At 48.6% G+C, this 18,622-nt stretch overlaps 1 protein-coding gene across 2 annotated transcripts; it reads right to left on the bottom strand.

Annotated features, from left to right (window-relative positions):
• Nucleotides 1-2,760: 2,760 nt before the first annotated feature.
• UMOD (uromodulin) lies at nucleotides 2,761-17,424 on the bottom strand. Of its 2 annotated transcripts, none has more exons than XM_007188299.2 (11): nucleotides 17,338-17,424; nucleotides 15,680-15,876; nucleotides 13,734-14,510; nucleotides 13,530-13,637; nucleotides 12,190-12,398; nucleotides 11,095-11,243; nucleotides 8,455-8,700; nucleotides 5,779-5,941; nucleotides 5,119-5,200; nucleotides 4,151-4,192; nucleotides 2,761-3,089 (listed from the first exon to the last, which is right to left on the bottom strand). In XM_007188299.2, the coding sequence occupies exons 2-11, from the start codon at nucleotides 15,771-15,773 to the stop codon at nucleotides 3,028-3,030; spliced, it is 1,932 nt and encodes a 643-aa protein (XP_007188361.2). In that variant the 5' UTR covers nucleotides 15,774-15,876; nucleotides 17,338-17,424; the 3' UTR covers nucleotides 2,761-3,027. The 2 variants fall into 2 exon arrangements, with proteins under 2 accessions (XP_007188361.2, XP_007188362.2); XM_007188300.2 differs by lacking the exon at nucleotides 17,338-17,424 and adding an exon at nucleotides 17,170-17,252.
• Between the last annotated feature and the right edge of the window lie 1,198 nt (nucleotides 17,425-18,622).

The raw sequence follows: 18,622 nt of genomic DNA, 5'->3' as shown, positions 1-18,622 counted from the left end.
TACCATTATCATTGTCATTATCATTATCGTCTTCCTCCAGCTGTCCTTGAGAATGCTGGTAGGTCCCATTTTTCTTGTCACTCCACAGACTTTCCCTGGGAGGTGTCAAGTTATCTCATGGTTTCAAGTACCATCCACAGGCTGGTGAGTTCCAAATGTGTATCTCCATCCCTGACTACTCCCTTGAACTTCAGATCCGCCTACCCAGATGCTTGCCGGACTGCTCCACTTGGACTGAAATGCTCGAGGCACCTTGAACCTTAGCAGGTCCAAATCCTAACTCATCAATTCCCCTAGATCTCTCCCTGCTCGTTGTATAACCTATCTTAACCAATGGTACCACCGCTCACTTGGTCACCCGAGCTGGAAACCTGCCTCCTTCCTTTCTCCCTCAGCCCCAATAATCATCAATCTTTCAAATATTCTTGAACCCGTCCTTCCTTCTTCACCCCCACGTCATCAGCCTTAATTCAGGCCACCATCATCTCTTAGGAGGGTGATTTTAACAGCTGCCTCACGGGTCTCCCTGTTTTCGTTCTTGCCCCCTTTGATTCTGTTATCCCTGCAGCCAGAGGCCACAGTGTCACCTCTCAGCAATACGCCCTACCCCCCGCACACTAGGCTTCCTGGGATCTGACCCCCTGTTCACAGCTCCCAGCTCATCTGCAGATTTTCCCCACACACTCTATGCTCCAGCCTATTTGTGGTTCTCTGAACTCTTCCCCCTCCACACCTTTCCATACGCTCTTCCCTCTGCCTGGATTACTCCGTGCCCAACCCCCTCCTACTGCTTATCATTCAGGTCTGCCTCTTCCAGGAAGTCTTTCCTAAATTCCCCAGACTTGCTCGTGCTGCTCTTCTGTGCTACTATGCCTCTCTGGGCTGATTACCGTCACACTCAACTACCCACTAACATATCTGTCTCCCTCTGAAGGCCCTAAGATCTCTGTGGACGCGGATCCTGTCTTTGCAGCTCTCATCAGCACCTAGTCAGTACTTGTTGGGTAAACAAATGGGCAGAAATCACAGTATGTATGCTCAAGACCCTTTCCTGTGTGTAATGCCTCAACCTTATGGTGCCCAAGTCTTACTGAGAGCTTGGTGGAAAGACACAAGTTCCTGCCTCAGGGCCTCTGCACTTGCTGGCCCACTGCCTATAATGTTCTTCCTCAGATATCTCCCTGGTTCATTTTCTTACTTCTCTCAGTTTCTGCTTATCAGAGAGACCTTCCCCAACCATCCTATGTAAAATAACACCCTCATTGCCTTATTACCCTTGTTTCCCACCCACTCCCTTCTGAGCGCTTGTTACCACCTGACATATCACATAGCTATTGTTTACATGTATCCCCCTTTTAAACATAAGCTCCTTACCAGCAAGGGCTCTGTTTTGGTCACTGTCAGTTTCCCTGCTGCCTATAAAAGCGTCCGGCCTTGAATTTATGCTCAAAATCTCTGTTGAATATTAAGTTGAATAACTATCTGATAGCAAACAAAAAAGGAATGAAAAATAAAGGAAAGGAAAAGTAAAGGAACAGAGGGACAAAAGGATAAATTCTGATGTGCTTTTTCCTCCTGGCTCTTGCCTTTGGTCCTTGTTTTTGTTTTTATGTTCTCTTGTACCTGAATCAAAGTATAGATGATTCTGCACATGCCTAGCCAGGCCCATCTGACCATGGACGTCCTCCCACATAAAGCTCTTACGTAAAGGCAGCAGGCATGGGGATTCAGTGCGTGTCTGCGTATGATAAGAGGTTCCTTAACTTGAGATATGCTGTCCCCACAGCCCCCAGTTTGCTGATACACACGTGTGGTTTTCCCTGGGATCAGAGGTTCTAATAATGGGTCAGGGCCTTGGTCTCTCCTGAATGCCACGGCTGGGGTCCAGGGAAGCAGCTGGCATCAAGGCAGACATTTCCCATTGGCATCAGCTTCCTTTGGTCTACTGGTCAAAGAAGTCCAGAGCCCCTTGGAATATCCAGGTCTCCTGGGCAGCCTCTGGTTGTGCGTGCAAGGAGCCTCCTGGAGGCCCCCCTTGCAAAGCATCCCCTCTCAATGGGGTTAATGGTCTGCCTTCTGCTTCTGCTGCCAAGTCCCTGTAAACAGGTCTACATCTTCTACATTGGGAGGGAGAAGTGCAAAGGATGGAGGGGTCCCTAGGACGTGCCAGGTACGTCACCTATAAGGATTGTGAGACTCCAGAAGGCAGGGGCTGTGTCTATCTTATTCACGTCTGTCTTTTCCCAGCACCTAGCACAGTGCCTGGCATATATTAGGTGCTCAAAAAACTTTTTCTGGAGAACTGAATGAACCTGTGAGGGTATCACTATTATCCCCATTATGCAGAAGCAGCAGCCCCCTGCTATATCCTCCATTTCTGCAATGCCTGACACACTTATCATTACTTGTTGAAGTTCTTTTTCCCCTGCCAAACCTTAAGCTCCAGGAGGGCAGGGATTGTTCACCGCTGTATCCCCAGCAGCTAGCACAGTGCCTGGCGCATAGTAAGTGATCAGCAAATATTACTTGACTGACTGACTGAACGGATAGATAGATGGATGAAGCTCAGAGACGTCGTGTATTTTATTTAAGCTCACAGAACTAGAGTTGAACCCAGTCTCAGCGACCAGACCATGAAGTCCATGACGGCAGGGATGGAGTCTGGTTTTTCTCATCATCGGATCCTTAGCACCACGGACAGTGCCTACATAGAGCAGGTGCCCAATAAATACTTACTGGGTGAATAAACGACTCACAGACTGAGCTTTTCAAAATTATTATTTTGCAACACTATTTAAGGAGATAGGGGCCTCATGTGCAGACATATCCCAAGTCCCATTTTGAGAGAAAGCAGCATTTAAAGACACAGGCTGTTTTTCGGTAGCAAGGATTAAAGGGGAGAAAATAGGAGCAGAGCGACTGAAACGTGGGCTCCTTTCTCTGTGGGTAGAGTGCCAGCCTGCATCGCCTCACCAGTCAGTAGGAAGTGAGTGGGTAGCTACAGAGCACAGGGTTTCCAGCCACTGATCACTGAGACGTCAGGGTCAAGGTGGCCGACAGAAGCAGAGGCAGCCAGACCTTCAGGAGCCCTGAAAGGAAAGCGATTACAGGGCTGCTGCCAGCACTGATGTGCACATTTTATGTGCAAAACGAACATAAACTGCTTCCTCTAAACTGACCAATAGGAAAGGACACCCTCTCTGGGCTGATCAGTTAGAAAAAGGAAGCTTTCTCTTTACCTGCCCTGAAAACCAATTAGAAAAAGGTGCCCTCCCAGGTGGGCCAATCTGAAAAAGGCAGGCATTCCGCAGGCACTAGCCTTGGTATCCCCTCAAAAGGGCACTCTTGTGCAGTGACCAGCTTACTCAACCTTGGTGACCTTGAGGGATATTCACAAAGGGCAAGCCTCTTGGGGATACCTTGACTCTCCAGCTCTGAGCTCACTGATACTGGGATGAACTAGCTCAGGTCAAACACTAGGTTGGTGTAACAACCTGCTTGGATCTAGGTGCCAGGAGCCAAGCAGGACAACAGTTACATGGATTCACTTTTCGTCCAGATTTTCAGTCAGTTCAGTGGCCATAAAAATCAAGGGCCATGAAAATGCTGCCGGTCCCCGGCCTTTGTGGTCAGAGGAGCGGAGAAGCAGAAAAACAGGGTTTCTTGTTTTTCTGCTGTGTTCATCCCGGCACTAAGCATCCTGAAAAAGGTGTTAGAGATGAGCCTTGAAGCTTCAGGAAGTGCCCAAGGTGCAGATCTAGAGTGTGTGCTTGCTCACTGTGTACAAGTGTGTAACAAGCGAGTCTATGTCTGTATATACAGATATGCACACATGCAGCTCCAGCTGTCATGCACCTTTGTGTGTGAATGTGAATACGTGCACATGACCTCTTGTGTGTGTGTGTGTGTGAACGTCTGGGTGATGTCTGTTCTTGTGCACCTGTCTGTGCATGCCTGCGTCCACGTGCACTGTTGTGGGACAGCATGGCTATGTGTGCAGCCCCAGGTCCAAGACTTTCCGTAAGGGCCGTCACCTCTTCAGAGCTCAGCTCAAGCAGGCCAGGTACTCCAGCACACCCTGGGCCCACAGATAAAAGCCCCAGAGGAAGGTTCTGGTGCAAGTCCCTGTGCAAAGAGGACCTGAACTTACCCAAGCTACTGGAAGCAGCCCTCGAGACTGCGGCCTGGCTCCCTGTGGGAGGAAACAGAAGGGTCAGTGCGTGGGGAAGCCTGGGTGAAGCCCCTTCCATCTGCTCCTCCTTGCAGCCAGCGTGGTCTTTTTGAAACCCCAATCTGATCATGTCACTCCCCTGCTTTGGACCCCTCAGTGGCTGCCAGCTACTTTCAAGAGAAAGGCGCAAAACCTTAGCAAGAACCACATGTCAATTATGTTTCAATTAAAATGAGGGGGAGGGGAGGGGGAGGGGAGGAGGAGGGGGAAGGGGAGGGGGAGGGGGAGGAGAAGAAAGAGAAGAAGTACTCTAAGGCCTCACATGGTCTGGTCCCCAACCTGCATCAGCTCACCCTCCTCCTTCCAGCCTGCCTGGCCTTATCCCAGTTACTCCAGCACGGTAGGCTCCCTCCTGCCACAGGCCCTTTGCCGATGCTCTACTCTCTCCCTGGGATTCCTCCCTCTCCTCTGCTTCTCCTGACCCCTCATAGTTAATCCCTTCTCAATTTCCAAACCTCAGCTCCATTCTTCCCCAATCCTCCTCACTAGGTCTGCTTCCCCTGCTGTAAGAGCTCAGAGTTCCTGATCCATTTTCGTGACTGCACTTATTGCAACCGCAGAGATACACGATTATTTGACTGATGTCTCCCCTACTGGTCCACGAGTGCCACATGAGCCAGGCTTGTACCTGTTGCTGCTCATCCTGAGACCCTGGCCACTAGCACGAGGCCTGGCACAAGGCAGGCATGAGAAGACAGCTGTGCAATGAATGAATGAATGAGAACCGGCAAGAGGAAGGCAGCTTATAGTCTACATCGCCTCGCAGGATTTACTTGCTCCAGTTCTTCAGACCCCAGTAAGATCCCAAGTGCCAGGTTCCGTCACCCCTCCTCATCTCCAGAGAACATTTCTCGCCAGGAATGTGGGGAAGGGAGGGGCCCTCTTACCTTTCCGTGTGATGGGACCCAAGTTGAGGACATGGGTTTGGTCTATGATGCCCCCACTGCGGAATTTGGTCTCGGAGCAGGTCTGCAGGGAGAGGGTGACAAAGAAGCCTTTCCACAAGGGAGACTGAATGTGGCCCTGCCAGGGGGAGCAACCTCCTGCCTCAGGCTGGGACTTGAGGATGGTAGAGGCAGGGGTTGTTAGGAGATCGGTATACGTGGGCTCAGGTCCCAGCTCTACCATATGTTAGATGTACGATCTTAGGAAAGTCACTGAGCCTCTGAACCTCTCTCCCCATATAGAAAAAGGGGCTGGTAAAATACCTCCCTCCCAGAGTTGCTGTCAAGTATTAACAAGTTAACACACATAAGTCGCACTCACTGCTTAAAAATGTCAGTTTCTGTTATTAGAACACAAGCTTGCAGATAAGCCAGAGGTTCTGCTGCACTGCCCTGACCCCACCTGACTTCCCCACAGCCTAGGTCTCCTGCCCGGCCACACCAGCCTCATCTTATTGCTCTGTCTACCCCTGTACTAAAACAGAAACGTGGCAGAGATGTTTATATGTTTTCTTTGAACCTTGTGGCCAAATGTCTTCGGTTATGGGAGCTGGGCGTGGCGGAGGGCGTGGCGAGCAGGCTGAGGGAGGGGAGGTGACTCACAGGTTTGCACTTTTCATTCACGGTGTCGCAGAGGTACACTTCACAGTGCAGGTAGACCAGGTCATAGTTTCCAGCAAAACGGAACATCTGGACAGAAAAGCGGCCCTGAGGGGACTCCCCATTCTCCTCCACTTGGATGGTTGAGTCCGCCGTGTGTGGACATCTGGGAAGGTTACGTCATATAACACGGTTGGCTAAGCAAACACTCTGGGGCCAGACTTCCTGGATTTAAATCTCACTCCACCACTTATTAGCTGTGTGACCGTGGGCCATTTACTTAACCTTTCTGAGCCTGTTTCCCTATCTACGTAGGAGGAATAATAATTGTAGCCCACACCATAAGATAGTTGCAACGATCAAATGAGTTAAAATTACAAAGTACTTATTACAGTATGTGACGTACAATAGGTGATACATATATATGATTCTAAAGTAAAAATGTCATCGGTACAGAGCTGCAACCATCCTAAAGTCAGCACTTCCTGGTTTCCCAGGAAATGGCATTCAGGAATCATTACCTACCATTTATTGGCTGTCCACTAGTGCCTGGTGTTAATTTTAACAATGGAAACGTCTGAGCGCTGAGGGCCACTGACCAAATTGGAGTGTGTGTGCTCATCTACACACATACACAACGCACCCAAACACATGGATAGAAACTCAAAACTGCACGTTTGGAGACTCACACAGGTGCTGGGCTGGAGCAGGGTACGTAGGTACTCTGAGCAGGTAAATCAGGTACCCTGTCTGCTATTCCACATTATCTGCTCAAAATGGATTTAGAAAAGGGGCTGAAGGCTGATTGCAGAGGAGAACCGAGAAAGGAACTTCTGGGGGTAGTGTTCCCTCTACTCTGTGCCCCCTCCAATTCAGATCTGACTTCACTTGGCAAAATAAAAGCCCTGAGGTTAAGGGGACCCACCTCAGGAAAGGCAGAGAGCGTGGCATCCAGCGCTGCCCTCGGCAGCCCCAGGCACTCAACCCAAGCAAGGCACCTAGGTGTCTCCTGTAGCTGCTCATGGTCTCCCCAACTTGTCTCCTCTTTACACGCCCCGTGATATTCTGAGCCTCTCACAGATTGGTGGTCCTCGGCCCAGCTCCCACCCATGCCACGGCAGAAACACAGGGCCACAGCCAGCATTTCTTCATGCTTCTTTTTCAAAACTTTCCAAGCTTTCCGCAATGTACATGCTCTACCTTTATACTCAGACAAAAAAAAAAAAAGCTTAAAAAATCTCTGCACAGTAGGTTTGATTTATGCCTATTTCACATATGAGAACATGGATATCCAGAGAGATGAAATGACTTGTGTCTCAAACTAAGAAATAGCAAAGCCAAGACGTGAACCCAAGTCTCCATGATGCCCCAATCGAGGTCATGCCAGCATTTTCCAAATTTCAGTTCTTTTTTTGCCTTAGCCAGAAACCATCTCCATGAATGTTTTCCTGTTTCCCAATATCTGTATTATTATTTTACATTATTATATCATCCTTTTTACTGAAATACATCTAGTTTTTAGAAGGTCATGACCACAAATAGCAAACCAGTATTAGCTGCCATATATAAAACATGACCATACTAACAAATATAAAGTAAAGCAGTGCTGTTACATTGTACTTAGACACTGTTGACTGTAAAAGGCCCGAAACAGACTTCTGCTCTCCTTCCTTTTTGTTGCAAAGGGAGATGAGCAAATAACAGAAGTGTGAGCATCAGATGAGCACCCAGCTGAGACCTTCCCCCTTGATGTGACCATGCAGATACTAAGAGAACTGAAACAGAAACAGGTCAGTGTCTCCTGGGAGTGCTTTCTCTGACTGCACTATTAGAATTGCAAATGCCCCTCCCCTTTTCCTGCTTAGGTTTTTTTCTACAGCCCCTTCATCATTAATATGCCATGGATGTCACTTTTGTTTCCTTGTTGGTCTCCCTGCTTAGAATATCAGCTATATGGGGGCAGAGATTTTTGTCCCTTCTATTCACTGTTATTCACACAGCCTGACACACATAAACTTCCAAAAATATCTGTTCAGTTTATGAATGAAACCGTGAACTACTTTCTCACAGTGTGGTTCATGGTTCTCTAATGCACTTGAGTCAAAAGCAGCCCACCTGTGTCCTCCCTGTTTCAGTTGGCCCTTGGCTAACCATACCTCCACTGCACTCCTCCCAGCCAAGTGCCAGCCTGCTCCTGCCCGGGGCCTGCCTTTCCATCAGGTTTCTCATCCTTTTCTGAGTCCTGGACCCCCTCCACCATCTGGAAGGGAAGCCCATGCTTCCCTCCTCAAAAATAATGCCTTAAATGCATAAACTAAATTACATAAGGTTATAAAGAAAACCAATTAAACATAGTTCTTAAAATATTAAAACTTTTGATACATGCATTATATACTTACATATCTATTTTATAAATGTATATATATATTTACAAGTACATGGATTTGATATTACATCAAATAATATCTAGTAGAAATTCTAATACTATAGTAACTAGAAAGTATTGATGTGTGTACATGTGTTCATATGTCCTGCTAATATTTCTGTGGTTTCTTGCCTATATCATAATGAATGGCAATGCTAAATTTCAGCCAGAGGTGAATGCATATAAAAATGTACTTTGCACCCATCCAAGTCCAAAGACCCTCCCTGCTCCCGTATTCCATCCGTGGGCCTTACCTGTCCTGGATGATGAAGTACTTCAAGGGGTCTGTGGCATTGCTGCTGGGTGTGGCATAGCAGTTGGTCATCAGCAGGGCAAACCGGGACAAGTCGCCCCCATCCAGCATGGCGCCCACATAGAGAAAGGCCTCGGTGGACAGGGTCACGGAGGAGCCTTGGTAGGGCTGTACATAGGCAGGGCTCTGGAAGAGCGCCATCCACACGGTGAACGTTCCGGTCCCACCCATGCTGATGTTTAGGGCGCTGCAGGAGGAGAGGGGCTGGTGAGAGAACCAGAGCTGAGAATAGCAACAGATAGGGTCATCCTTTCTGCTGCATTCCTAAGCAGTTCCTGGCAGTTATTTGCATTTTTATCCAGCAATAGGACTGGAACCCACCAACCATTGCTCTGCAAAGTACAATGAGCACACACAGGTCACTTAGGGATCTTGGTGAAATGCAGGTCCTGGCTCTGTAGGTTTGCGGTGGGGCTCAGGGTTCTGCTTTTCTAACGAGCTCCCAGGTGCTGCTGCTGCTGCTTCTGATCTATAGACCACATTTTCTGTAACATGTCCACCCCCTCAGGTGGTGGCCCCCGCGTTCAAGAAGCGCAGCAAACACATTCTCTCGGGAATCACCTAGATTCCTTTTTTGGCCTTAATCTAGAACAGTTTAAAAAGATGGGCTATGAGTCCTACAGGCCTTAGTCAGAGTTCTGGCTGCACCTACAGCAGAAGATTGGGGTTTTTAAAAATGGGTTATTTTAAATCACATTAAAAACAGTCACACTGATGTAGACTCCATGCGATTATCCTACAAAGGACACTGAAAGACTGATGCCCGAGGAAATGGGGTACATGAGAAATAGTAATGTGGAAGTCCATTTCAGAGGTGAGAATGGGGTTATTGGTTTGGACTTGGTTAGACTGGAATGAGATCTCTAGCTCAAGCCAGAGAGAGATCTGCGTACAGATGTGTTGTTCCCTGGAACCGACCAGGCCTGGGACGTGGCCACATTGCTCCAGGGCACTGCTCGGCCACACAAAAGCAGACAATGAGTAACTGTCTTCCTTCAAGTCAGCCAAGCACCCTCATCAGTGCCCAGTGCCCTTCCCCAAGTCTGGTTGGCCCAGGGAACATGTGACCATGGGCAAGCTTCAAAGAAAAGGTCACGGTAGAGTGGGGACTCTATGCCTGATGGCCTGGGTTTGAATCCCAGCTCTGTCACTTACTAGCCTCTACAACTTTGGACAAGTTACTAAACCTTCTTTGACCTTCAATTTCCATATCTGTATAATGGGAATAATAATAATACTTACACCTCCTGGGGTGCGCTAAGTTTTCAATGAGATGTTCCATGTAGAGCACTTAGCACAATGCCTGACATATGGTCAGCTCTCGATAAACACTTGTTATTATTACAACTATTATTTTTTTCCAGTATCAGCTTCATTGGCTTGTGATTCATCCTATTCAGAGATTTTCTAGTTTATTTAGCAACCGGATCCTTTTATTTTTTAAAATAATAAAACTGATAAAGAAGATGTGGTACATATATATACAAAGGAATACTACTCAGCTATAAAAAAGGATGAAATAATGCCAGTTGCAGCAATACGGATGCAACTAGAGATTATCATACTAAGTGAAGTAAGTCAGAAAGAGAAAGACAAATACCATATGATATCACTTATATGTGGAATCTCAAATATGACACAAATGAACCTATCTATGAAACAGAAACAGACTAACGGACATAGAGAACCGACTGGTGGCTGCCAAGGGGGAGGGGGTTGGGGAGGGATGGAGTAGGAGGCTGGGGTGAGCAGATGTAAGCTTTATATACAGAATGGATAAACAACAAGGTCCTACTGTAGAGCACAGGGGACTATATTCCGTATCCTATGATAAACCATAATGGAAAAGAATATGAAAAAAGAATGTGTGTGTGTGTGTATATATATATATATATATCTGAATCACTTTGCTGTATGTAGAAATTAACACAACATTGTAAATCAACTATACTTCAATTAAAAAAATAGGAAAAAATAAATAAAACCTCATGTGGCACTCAATGTGGGTAGAAGTTTTCTGGTTCCCACCCCTAAATCACCTCGTTAAAGACCCTCACACTCCAAGAAGCATGAATTGTAAACCCCTCTTTGTTCAAACTCCTTCTATTTACAGAGAAAGAAACTGAGGTCCAGATATGGGGTACAACTTGCCCAGTCCCATAGCAGGTCTGAACTGAGACCTCTCCCTTCTTTTCTCTGGTCCAACCACCCCACCCTACCCCTCTGATAAGCCAGGGACCCTAATATTGGTTTCACCTCTGCGGAGCACTTTTGTGCTTCTAAGAAAGACAGTCCAGCATTGCTAAACCCATTTCACATATGAGAAGACTGACACTCAGAGTAGGGCCATCAACTTCCCAAAGCCATCGGTGTGATGGAGCCGGGATTATGAAAGCAGGCTCCAGACTTCCTAGCTGGGCTCCTTAGGGGGGCTCCTGATGGAGTCCAACACTTCCTCCCAGCCACCTCCCTCTGCCCAGCTCCTTATGGGTGGCAGTGGACAGGGAAGCTAAGGGCCTGGTGTCTAAGGGGTTGTGGGGTGGAGCCGGCCAGGGACGTTGGGGACCCTCTCTGGCCGCACCTGACCATTGGCTGCAGGGAGGTCTTCAGGCTGACTTTCATGTCCAGGGGATAGGAGCACGCAAAGTTGATTTTGATGTTGCGGTCACGGATGATGAGCTCATCTGCCAGGTAGAGAGTGTTGCTGTATGTGGCATGAGTTTCATTCCTCTGTGTTAGGGTGGGGAGGTGGGGGGAGGGAGGGTGGAAAAAAGGGCATAGAATCTAAGATTCAAAGCCAAAGGTGTTGAAACTGCCCTCCCAGTTTCCGCGAGCACGACTCATGCGCTAGCCCCCTTCCCTCACCCCAGCTAAACGCTCATACTGCATCATTGCACTGGCCCTGCAATGACCCTAAGAGGCAAGGCAAGCACCTCCCTGTCTCTTGAAAGGAGACAGAAGTTCATGGGAACTGAGTGACTTGCCCCTGGTACAGGGGATCTAACAAGCCTGGACTCTTCCCATCACCCCATGCTTTCTCTCGCAAACACTAAAAAGACTGAAAACCACGTACCGAGTCATCATTAATGGTGGAACTTCAAAAAGCCATATTTGGCAAATGACAATTTTTTCCTTGTTTCTTTTGTCCTCTTTCTTTTTCTTTTGGGGGATGAGGGAGATGGGAGGAAGCAGAGCCCACTCACACAAGTGTTTACCTCTGGGTCCCTTCGGAGGAGGCTTCTATAGCTGAAGTCCTAGGCCTCCAAACATCAGTGATGCAGACCCTGCCTCCCAGGATGGCCAGAGACAAACAGATCTGCTTCTGAACTCAGCGCTGATACCTACTGGCTTAGAATAGTCATTGCACTGTCTGGGCCTTACCTTTCCCATCTGTAAAATGGGGAACTATCACTATGGATCGTCCTCGTATTTGCTGCTAACATTTACGGAGCACTTACTATGTGCCAGTCACCGTCCTAATCATTTCACACACATTAACTCCCTTAACCCTCTTAACCCTATGCAGTAGGTACTATTATTACTCCATTTTACAGCTGAGGAAGCTGAGGCACAGCTAGGTTAAATAAGTCACCCAAGCTCACACAGCTAGCAAGTGGTAGGGCTAGGCTTGAACCAGGCAGTGCTCTGACCCTGTCCCACACTGGCCGGAACGTACCGTCATCACCGTCCCACAGGGCCCATCCCTGGCTGGGGTCACCACGGACATCCAGTCCCGGTCGCCCCTCTCAGTGAAGCCCGAGCACTGGCTGTCCCGCAGGTACATGAAGACCTTCTCAAAGCCCAGGCTCTTGAGCTGACACTTGCCCAGGGACAGCTTAATGTCATTGACCCCACATTCCAGCCTGCGCTCCAGGAGGGAGAGATCTGAAATGATTAGGGAAGACAGGATTGGAGGGAGGCCTGGGACCACAATTCAGGGTACGGCACAGCCCCAGGGCCCAGGCCCAGCTAGCCAGGTTGGCCACCAGCTGGGGGGTACTCAGAGTCGCTTCGGTCTCCCGCTGTGGTCTCCCTTCTGAGAGATATAGAGACATGAGACTGGATTCCCAGCTCACTGGATGGATCCGTGTGACCAACCACCAGACCATGTTACCCTAAGAGTAGGTTGTATACAAGGAACAGTATTATCTTTGGGTCGTTCACTGCCCCGGCATTAAATAACATTGAATCCCAGTAAAACAAAACAAAACAACAAGCAAACAGAAAAAGCTAATAAGTTAACTGCAATTTCTTTCCATCCTTTCTACATCAAGGAGACAGTCCTCAAGAGCTGCTAATGTTTTCAGTGCCCTACACTTGCTAATTTTCCTTTGAAACAACAGAGCGCAGACCTCTGGCTAAGTATTTGCAGCACATAACAACAGACGGTTGGACTTTTTAAATTGAAGTATTACACAGCTGCTGAAATTGAATGACTTTCTTTCATTGTATTCATTTTTACTGTTACCGTCTACGCAGGGTAAGTGTTACTTCCCACAGAGAGACACAGCAGTGAACTTCAATGTCCCAAGTTTACTTACAAGAACGATGTGACTAAAATCAGGACTGGAATTTGGGAAATACTAGCCTGCTTCAGTCATTATCCAAATGGGGAAACAGGTTTAGAGATGGCCAGGGCCCTGCTCAGGGTCCTCAGCTGGTCAGTGGAGGGCCCGGCCCAAGAAACTGCAGACTGCGGGCCACGCCTGCGCTCTTGTGCTGCAGGAATATGGCTCAGGTAGCCTCGGGCCGACAGGTGGCAGCCACTTGCGTATCCGCTGTGGTGCAGGGGGCCTCAGAACGAAGGCTGGGGGTGAGGTGATTCCCCAAGCTCTGGGAGCCCAGAGAGCTTCTTGCTGGGTTTAAATGGATATTACCGGACCGGCTTTCCACTCACATTGGATAATAAGCATTCCCCGGGTCATCCCCACGGTCCCCCAATTCCCACACAGGAATGCGTCCCTCCCCTGGTGGCCGACATTTCTCAGGACCTCCCCTCCTCCCCACTGGCCTCACCGGTGATGCTCAAGTCCTGTTTGCACTGGCAGTGCCATCTGCCATTGTCCGATTTGCAGTCCTCGTCTACACTGCACTCCTCACACGTCCCCTCCACGGAACCGGGGTCTGCAGGGTTACAGACAGACAGTCAACAAGGATGCGCTCCAGGCCCTCGAGGCGCCCACGCGGCCCGGTTGGGGTGGCGGGGAGTCACCCACTCACCTGTGCAGTAAGCCAGATGGCACTCGGGGGGCGCCGTCAGGTTGTAGACATAGTAGCCGCCGGCGCAGGCCTTCACCTGGACGGGCGTGTCCCACAGGCAGCAGTGGCCGCTCCAGTGCGCGCAGGCCCTGAGGCTCACGATGCCGTCGCTGCTCGACGGGTGCGTGCCGTTGAGCCACATGGGCGCGGCCGTGTTGCAGCGCAGGACGGGCACGCAGGTCTCGGCCAGGCGCACGCCGCCCTGGCCCACGAAGCGGTACCAGCCGGCCACGGCGGAGTCGCAGGCGTAGCCCGCGCCGTACTGGGCGCTGCGCCAGTACTCGTCCAGGATGCGGTGGGCCTGGCACGGGTCGGCGCACACGAGCCTATCGCCCTCGTGCACGCAGTCCAGGCCAGGCCCGCAGGAGCCCGGCGAGCACTCACAGTGCCTCCCGTCCCCCCAGTAGCCCGCGGGGCACACGCACGAGTAGTTGCCCTCGCTGTTGACGCAGGTGGCCAGGGCGTGGCAGTGGCTGAGCCCTGGCTCTGCACACTCGTCCACGTCCGTGCAGCCGAGCTCGGAGCTCAGGCGGAAGCCTTCCGGGCAGACGCACGTGTAGGAACCTGGCGTGTTCACGCAGCTGCTGGGGGCGGAGCAGTTGTGTGTCCCCGGAGTGGCGCATTCGTCCAGGTCCTCGCACTCGAGGCCGTCGCCCGTGAAGCCCGCCTGGCAGGAGCACGTAGTGGCAGCCCCATCCTCCGTGCAGGTGGCGTTGCTGTGACATTCAGAGCAGCTTCCTGCGGACAGAAGAGACCAGACTCAGAGTGGAGGCCGCTAGGCCACTGGTCACGCAGAGACTCTTCCCGTGTCCCTTAGGGTACCCACGTTCTTTAAGACTTAGTCCATAGCCGACCACCTTCGAAAGAAACAAACCAAACTCCCCTGATGGTGTCCAAGCATTGCCTTCAAGCTGTGTCTTCTTTTCAAATGTCCACCTTTCCACCTCCAGAGGAATAATGCAGAGTTCTTGACACTTTGGTAGGACTTAGGTGACCCTGTCACCCCTTCCCCTACTTGGTACATTCTATGCCTTTTGCTCAGATCTCCTTCCCTGCTTCCTCTCTCTATCTGGTGGTGGCGGTCACACTTTGTTCCTCTGTGACAATAGTAATAAGATCGTATGGAGAAATCCAAATGAACCTTCTGGCCAACCCGATAACAGTAAAGATAGTGAGCTGTTGTTTATTAAGCACTTACTATATGCCAGACACTGGGATAGGCACTTTCTATTCATTATCTCATTGAATCCTCTCCAATGGCCCTGGGGAATGACTTTTGTATTTGCCCTTATTTTAAAGGTGAGGAAACAAGATTCAGCAGTTTTAAGCCACTTGCTCCACTGGTAAGCAGCAGAGCTAGGACACAAACCGAGGTGGCAGGACCATAGAGTGTGTGCTCTTAACCACGACAACACGATGGTATTTACTCTCTGTCCCAAAGCACCCCAGCTGGGGATTGTGGGGTGGTGGCCAGCTCCCTTCTCCAAGGAAAAGCTGAAGCAATGTGCAACCCATGGAATGGTCACTTAAGTGTTACACGGGAGGTATTTGGAAGCCACGTGGGTGTGTTCAAATCTCCTGTGTGGTTGAGTATGTTCTTGACCTTCCAGTGAAGTGCCAGGGGGCCTCAGTGATGTTCTAGACTTTTGTCTCTCCATATGTGATCCAAGGACCACAGCATCAGCATTATCTGGGAGCTTGTTAGAATGCAGAGTCTCAGGCCCCACTCCAGACTTACTGAATCAGAATCTGCATTTTAGTAAAATTCCTGGGTGAGTCCTATGTACATTATAGAGTAAGAAATGAATTTAGAATAAAGACTGTGCAAATCCCAAGCATAATAGGAGAGGGACTGAGACCGCCTCTGCTAATGCGGGCACTGCTCACTATACGCGCACAGCACTTACTCGCTGCCGAGGTGTCAGAGGCTGCAGCTATGATGACCCAAGAGGTCACCACCACTACCATCCACATTAAGGTCGAAGCGAAGGGCCACTTCATCTTTTCTGCTCTTCACAGCTACTCCTGGTCTGGGAAGACTTTCCCAAAGGCAAGGAAAGGCTGGCCTCTTGGGGTTTCCTCCTTGTCCTTGACACCTGAAGTCCTGTGAACAGAGACGGATGGGATAAACACATGATCTAACTCCCAGCCCCACAGTACTTTGGTTGTGCACTGCGTAAGTCCAGGAGATGCCATTTATGTGAACCACAAAAAGTGTGTATCGTTGTGGCCCTTGCTTTGGTGGGGTTTTCCCCTCTATGGCCCTACTCTTAACTCCCACTCACATCCCAGCATCAGCTTCCCCAGTTTCAGCGCATTTGGAAGAACTGAGTCTCTCATCTGGAGCAGGAACCAGCAAGATGGGGGAGTGTTCTGGACTCACCATCTTATTGGAGGCAGCTTTGGGTTTTAACAGCCAACTCCTGATCCCCTGATGGGAAACTTTGAACTTGCTCAGATACGTTTATTCATTCAACAAACATTTATTGAGTAGTTACTATGTGCCAAACAGGGAGCTATGCACCAAGGTGACAGACAAAGTCCCTGACTTCATGCAACTCACATATTGTAAAGAAGTGGCTTGAGATAAGCAACTTGAGAGGTGATTAACCTTCGTAATGTATTTTAATGTTTCCAGAGTGCTCACTTATTATTTCACCCATCTGGCAAAATAATCTACTATTACCCCAATTTTTACAGCAGCAAAATAGCGTAGCATGGTGGTTAAATATGTGGGACCTGGAGCCTGCAACCAGGATTCAAATCCCTATTTTAACAATCACTATGATTGGTAAACTCATAGTGTAACACTGGGCAATGTATTTCAATTCGCTAAGACTTAGTTTCCTCATCTATGAAATAGAGATCAGTGCTTGCACAAATTGAGTGACTACAATGCATCAGGCTCACTGTGAAGAAGTCCCCTGTCATCAAAGAAACTGTGTCCTAGAAAAGTGTTTTGCAAGCCTCTGAGACAATGATCTTCTATAAGGAAATTATTTTATGCCATGACCCACTACAGCTGCTTATACACACACACATACACACACACATGAAATAAATGTTTTATAAAACAATTCTTACCATTACGGTGTGCATTCTTTGATGATATATTCTATTGTATTTAATTAAAATAAAATTCTGAATGTAATCCACAAATGATTTCATGATCCACTAATGGGTTGTGACCTATAGTTTGGCTAATAACCGACTGCATATTGTTATCCGGGGATTAACTGAGATGATATGTGCAAAGCAGGCTCAGAGCAGATACTCTTGTTCACTGCTGTATTCCCCAGTGCCTGGTACATAGTAGGCACTTCAATAATATGAACTGAATGAATGAAAAAATTGTTGTTAGGGAAGCACAGGCTGAAAGTGAGGGGGACTGACTTACCAAAGCTCACAAAGCCAGTGGTCAGCAGAGTGATGACTCAACTTAGGTCTGACCCAAGTGTCCCATCTCTTCCTTTCTGCTACCCCCTCCCTCAAATAGAATGGAAATCAGCAGAAGACCAGATGGGGAGAAGTGGCTAGGAGAAGTGAGAGCTGCAGATAGCCTTACCTGAAGCCAGAAAGGTAGAATTAATCCGTTTACAAGTGTGTGCCTCCTATATATATATATATGTATATATATACACACGCATCTGCCCCCCACTGGCATTCTCGCCTCCAGTTATTCTCTGGTTCTATTTCTTGATTGTTTTCCCGGGGGTGGAATATTTTCCCCCTTTGGCACAGTGTTTTCCTTTCCTAGGCTGTGAGCTGGTTGTTATTCTTTTTCCTAATTGGTAGAGACCCCAAATGATTGACATAGGGGGTCACACTTGTGCCCACAGTTACAAGCCCTCTGTTCTGCACCTTTTGGGATCAAGAGATTCCTTCGTTAGAAATTAACTGGGAAAACAGTGCCAAGTTACTGGGCTTTTTCTTGGTCATTGAAAAGGACGAGGTGGAGCCAGGCAGAGGTCAGAATCCAAAGCCAGGCTTCTCCAGGAGAAAAGGGTGTTCATTGTCCATACTGGGACATGTACCTGTGGCCGCTCGGGTTCCAAAGCACACTCCATCCTCATGGACTAAGCCAGCTCCCCTGGGGTCCAGATGGGAGCAGGAAAGGAGCTGAGAATGGCTGAAGGTCAGAGCCAGAAGATAACTCAGACATCGTTGGACCAGACTCACTTTATGAACCAGGAAATCTGAATTCCCATGAAGGAAGGTCCCTTGGGAGTGGATAACTTTGTGACTGAACAAACTAACTTTGGAGTCAGTCCATCAGAATCCTGATCAGCCATTGCTGTGTGCCAGTAGGCTCATTTCTTTCCTTCCTGAGGTCATTTTCGTCATCTATAAAATGACAATACCCATCTCCTAGAGTTGTTACAGTGATTAAAGGAAATGATGCAAGTAAAGGCATGTAGCAATGATACCATCCGTGGAAGTCACTGCCAATGCTGCTTTGCTGATGTACAGTCACGGGGTAGAAAATGACAGAGCCTGGCTGGGTTCAACCCCGTGTCTCCTGACCTAATTCCATGTTGACGGAAATCCCATATTGAGAAAAATCAGATGTGTGTGAACTCAGGCTGCGCAGGAAATATGGCAATGACCCATGGCACTTGCTTTTTCAGGGCTTTCTTCTTCCACCTGGTTTAGTGGTTGGGTGACCATTGGCAGTGTCACACTCACCTCCTCAGGGGAATTTCATAGGCGTGAAATTACTGGGTCAAAGAGGTGGCACAGTTTTAAGAATTTTGATACCTCTTCCCAAAAAACACCCCAGAGAGATCTTTAAAAATTAGTTTACAATCCCACCACAGTACTCACCAACCGTGAGCTTTAACTTTCATCTT

Source organism: Balaenoptera acutorostrata, chromosome 15, assembly GCF_949987535.1.
Source record: "Balaenoptera acutorostrata chromosome 15, mBalAcu1.1, whole genome shotgun sequence".
Taxonomy (NCBI): domain Eukaryota; kingdom Metazoa; phylum Chordata; class Mammalia; order Artiodactyla; family Balaenopteridae; genus Balaenoptera; species Balaenoptera acutorostrata.
The sequence above is the reverse complement of the archived record's forward strand: the minus strand, read 5'-3'. Positions and strand labels throughout refer to the sequence as shown.

Coding starts and splice junctions, on each gene's coding strand:
- UMOD (XM_007188299.2), bottom strand. CDS start 15,773: ATGAAGTGGCCCTTCGCTTCGACCTTAATGTGGATGGTAGTGGTGGTG. Junction 11,244..12,189: donor CCTGTGGGACGGTGATGACG/GTACGTTCCGGC, acceptor ACCCTAACACAG/AGGAATGAAACTCATGCCAC. Junction 5,942..8,454: donor TACTTCATCATCCAGGACAG/GTAAGGCCCACG, acceptor TAACCTTCCCAG/ATGTCCACACACGGCGGACT.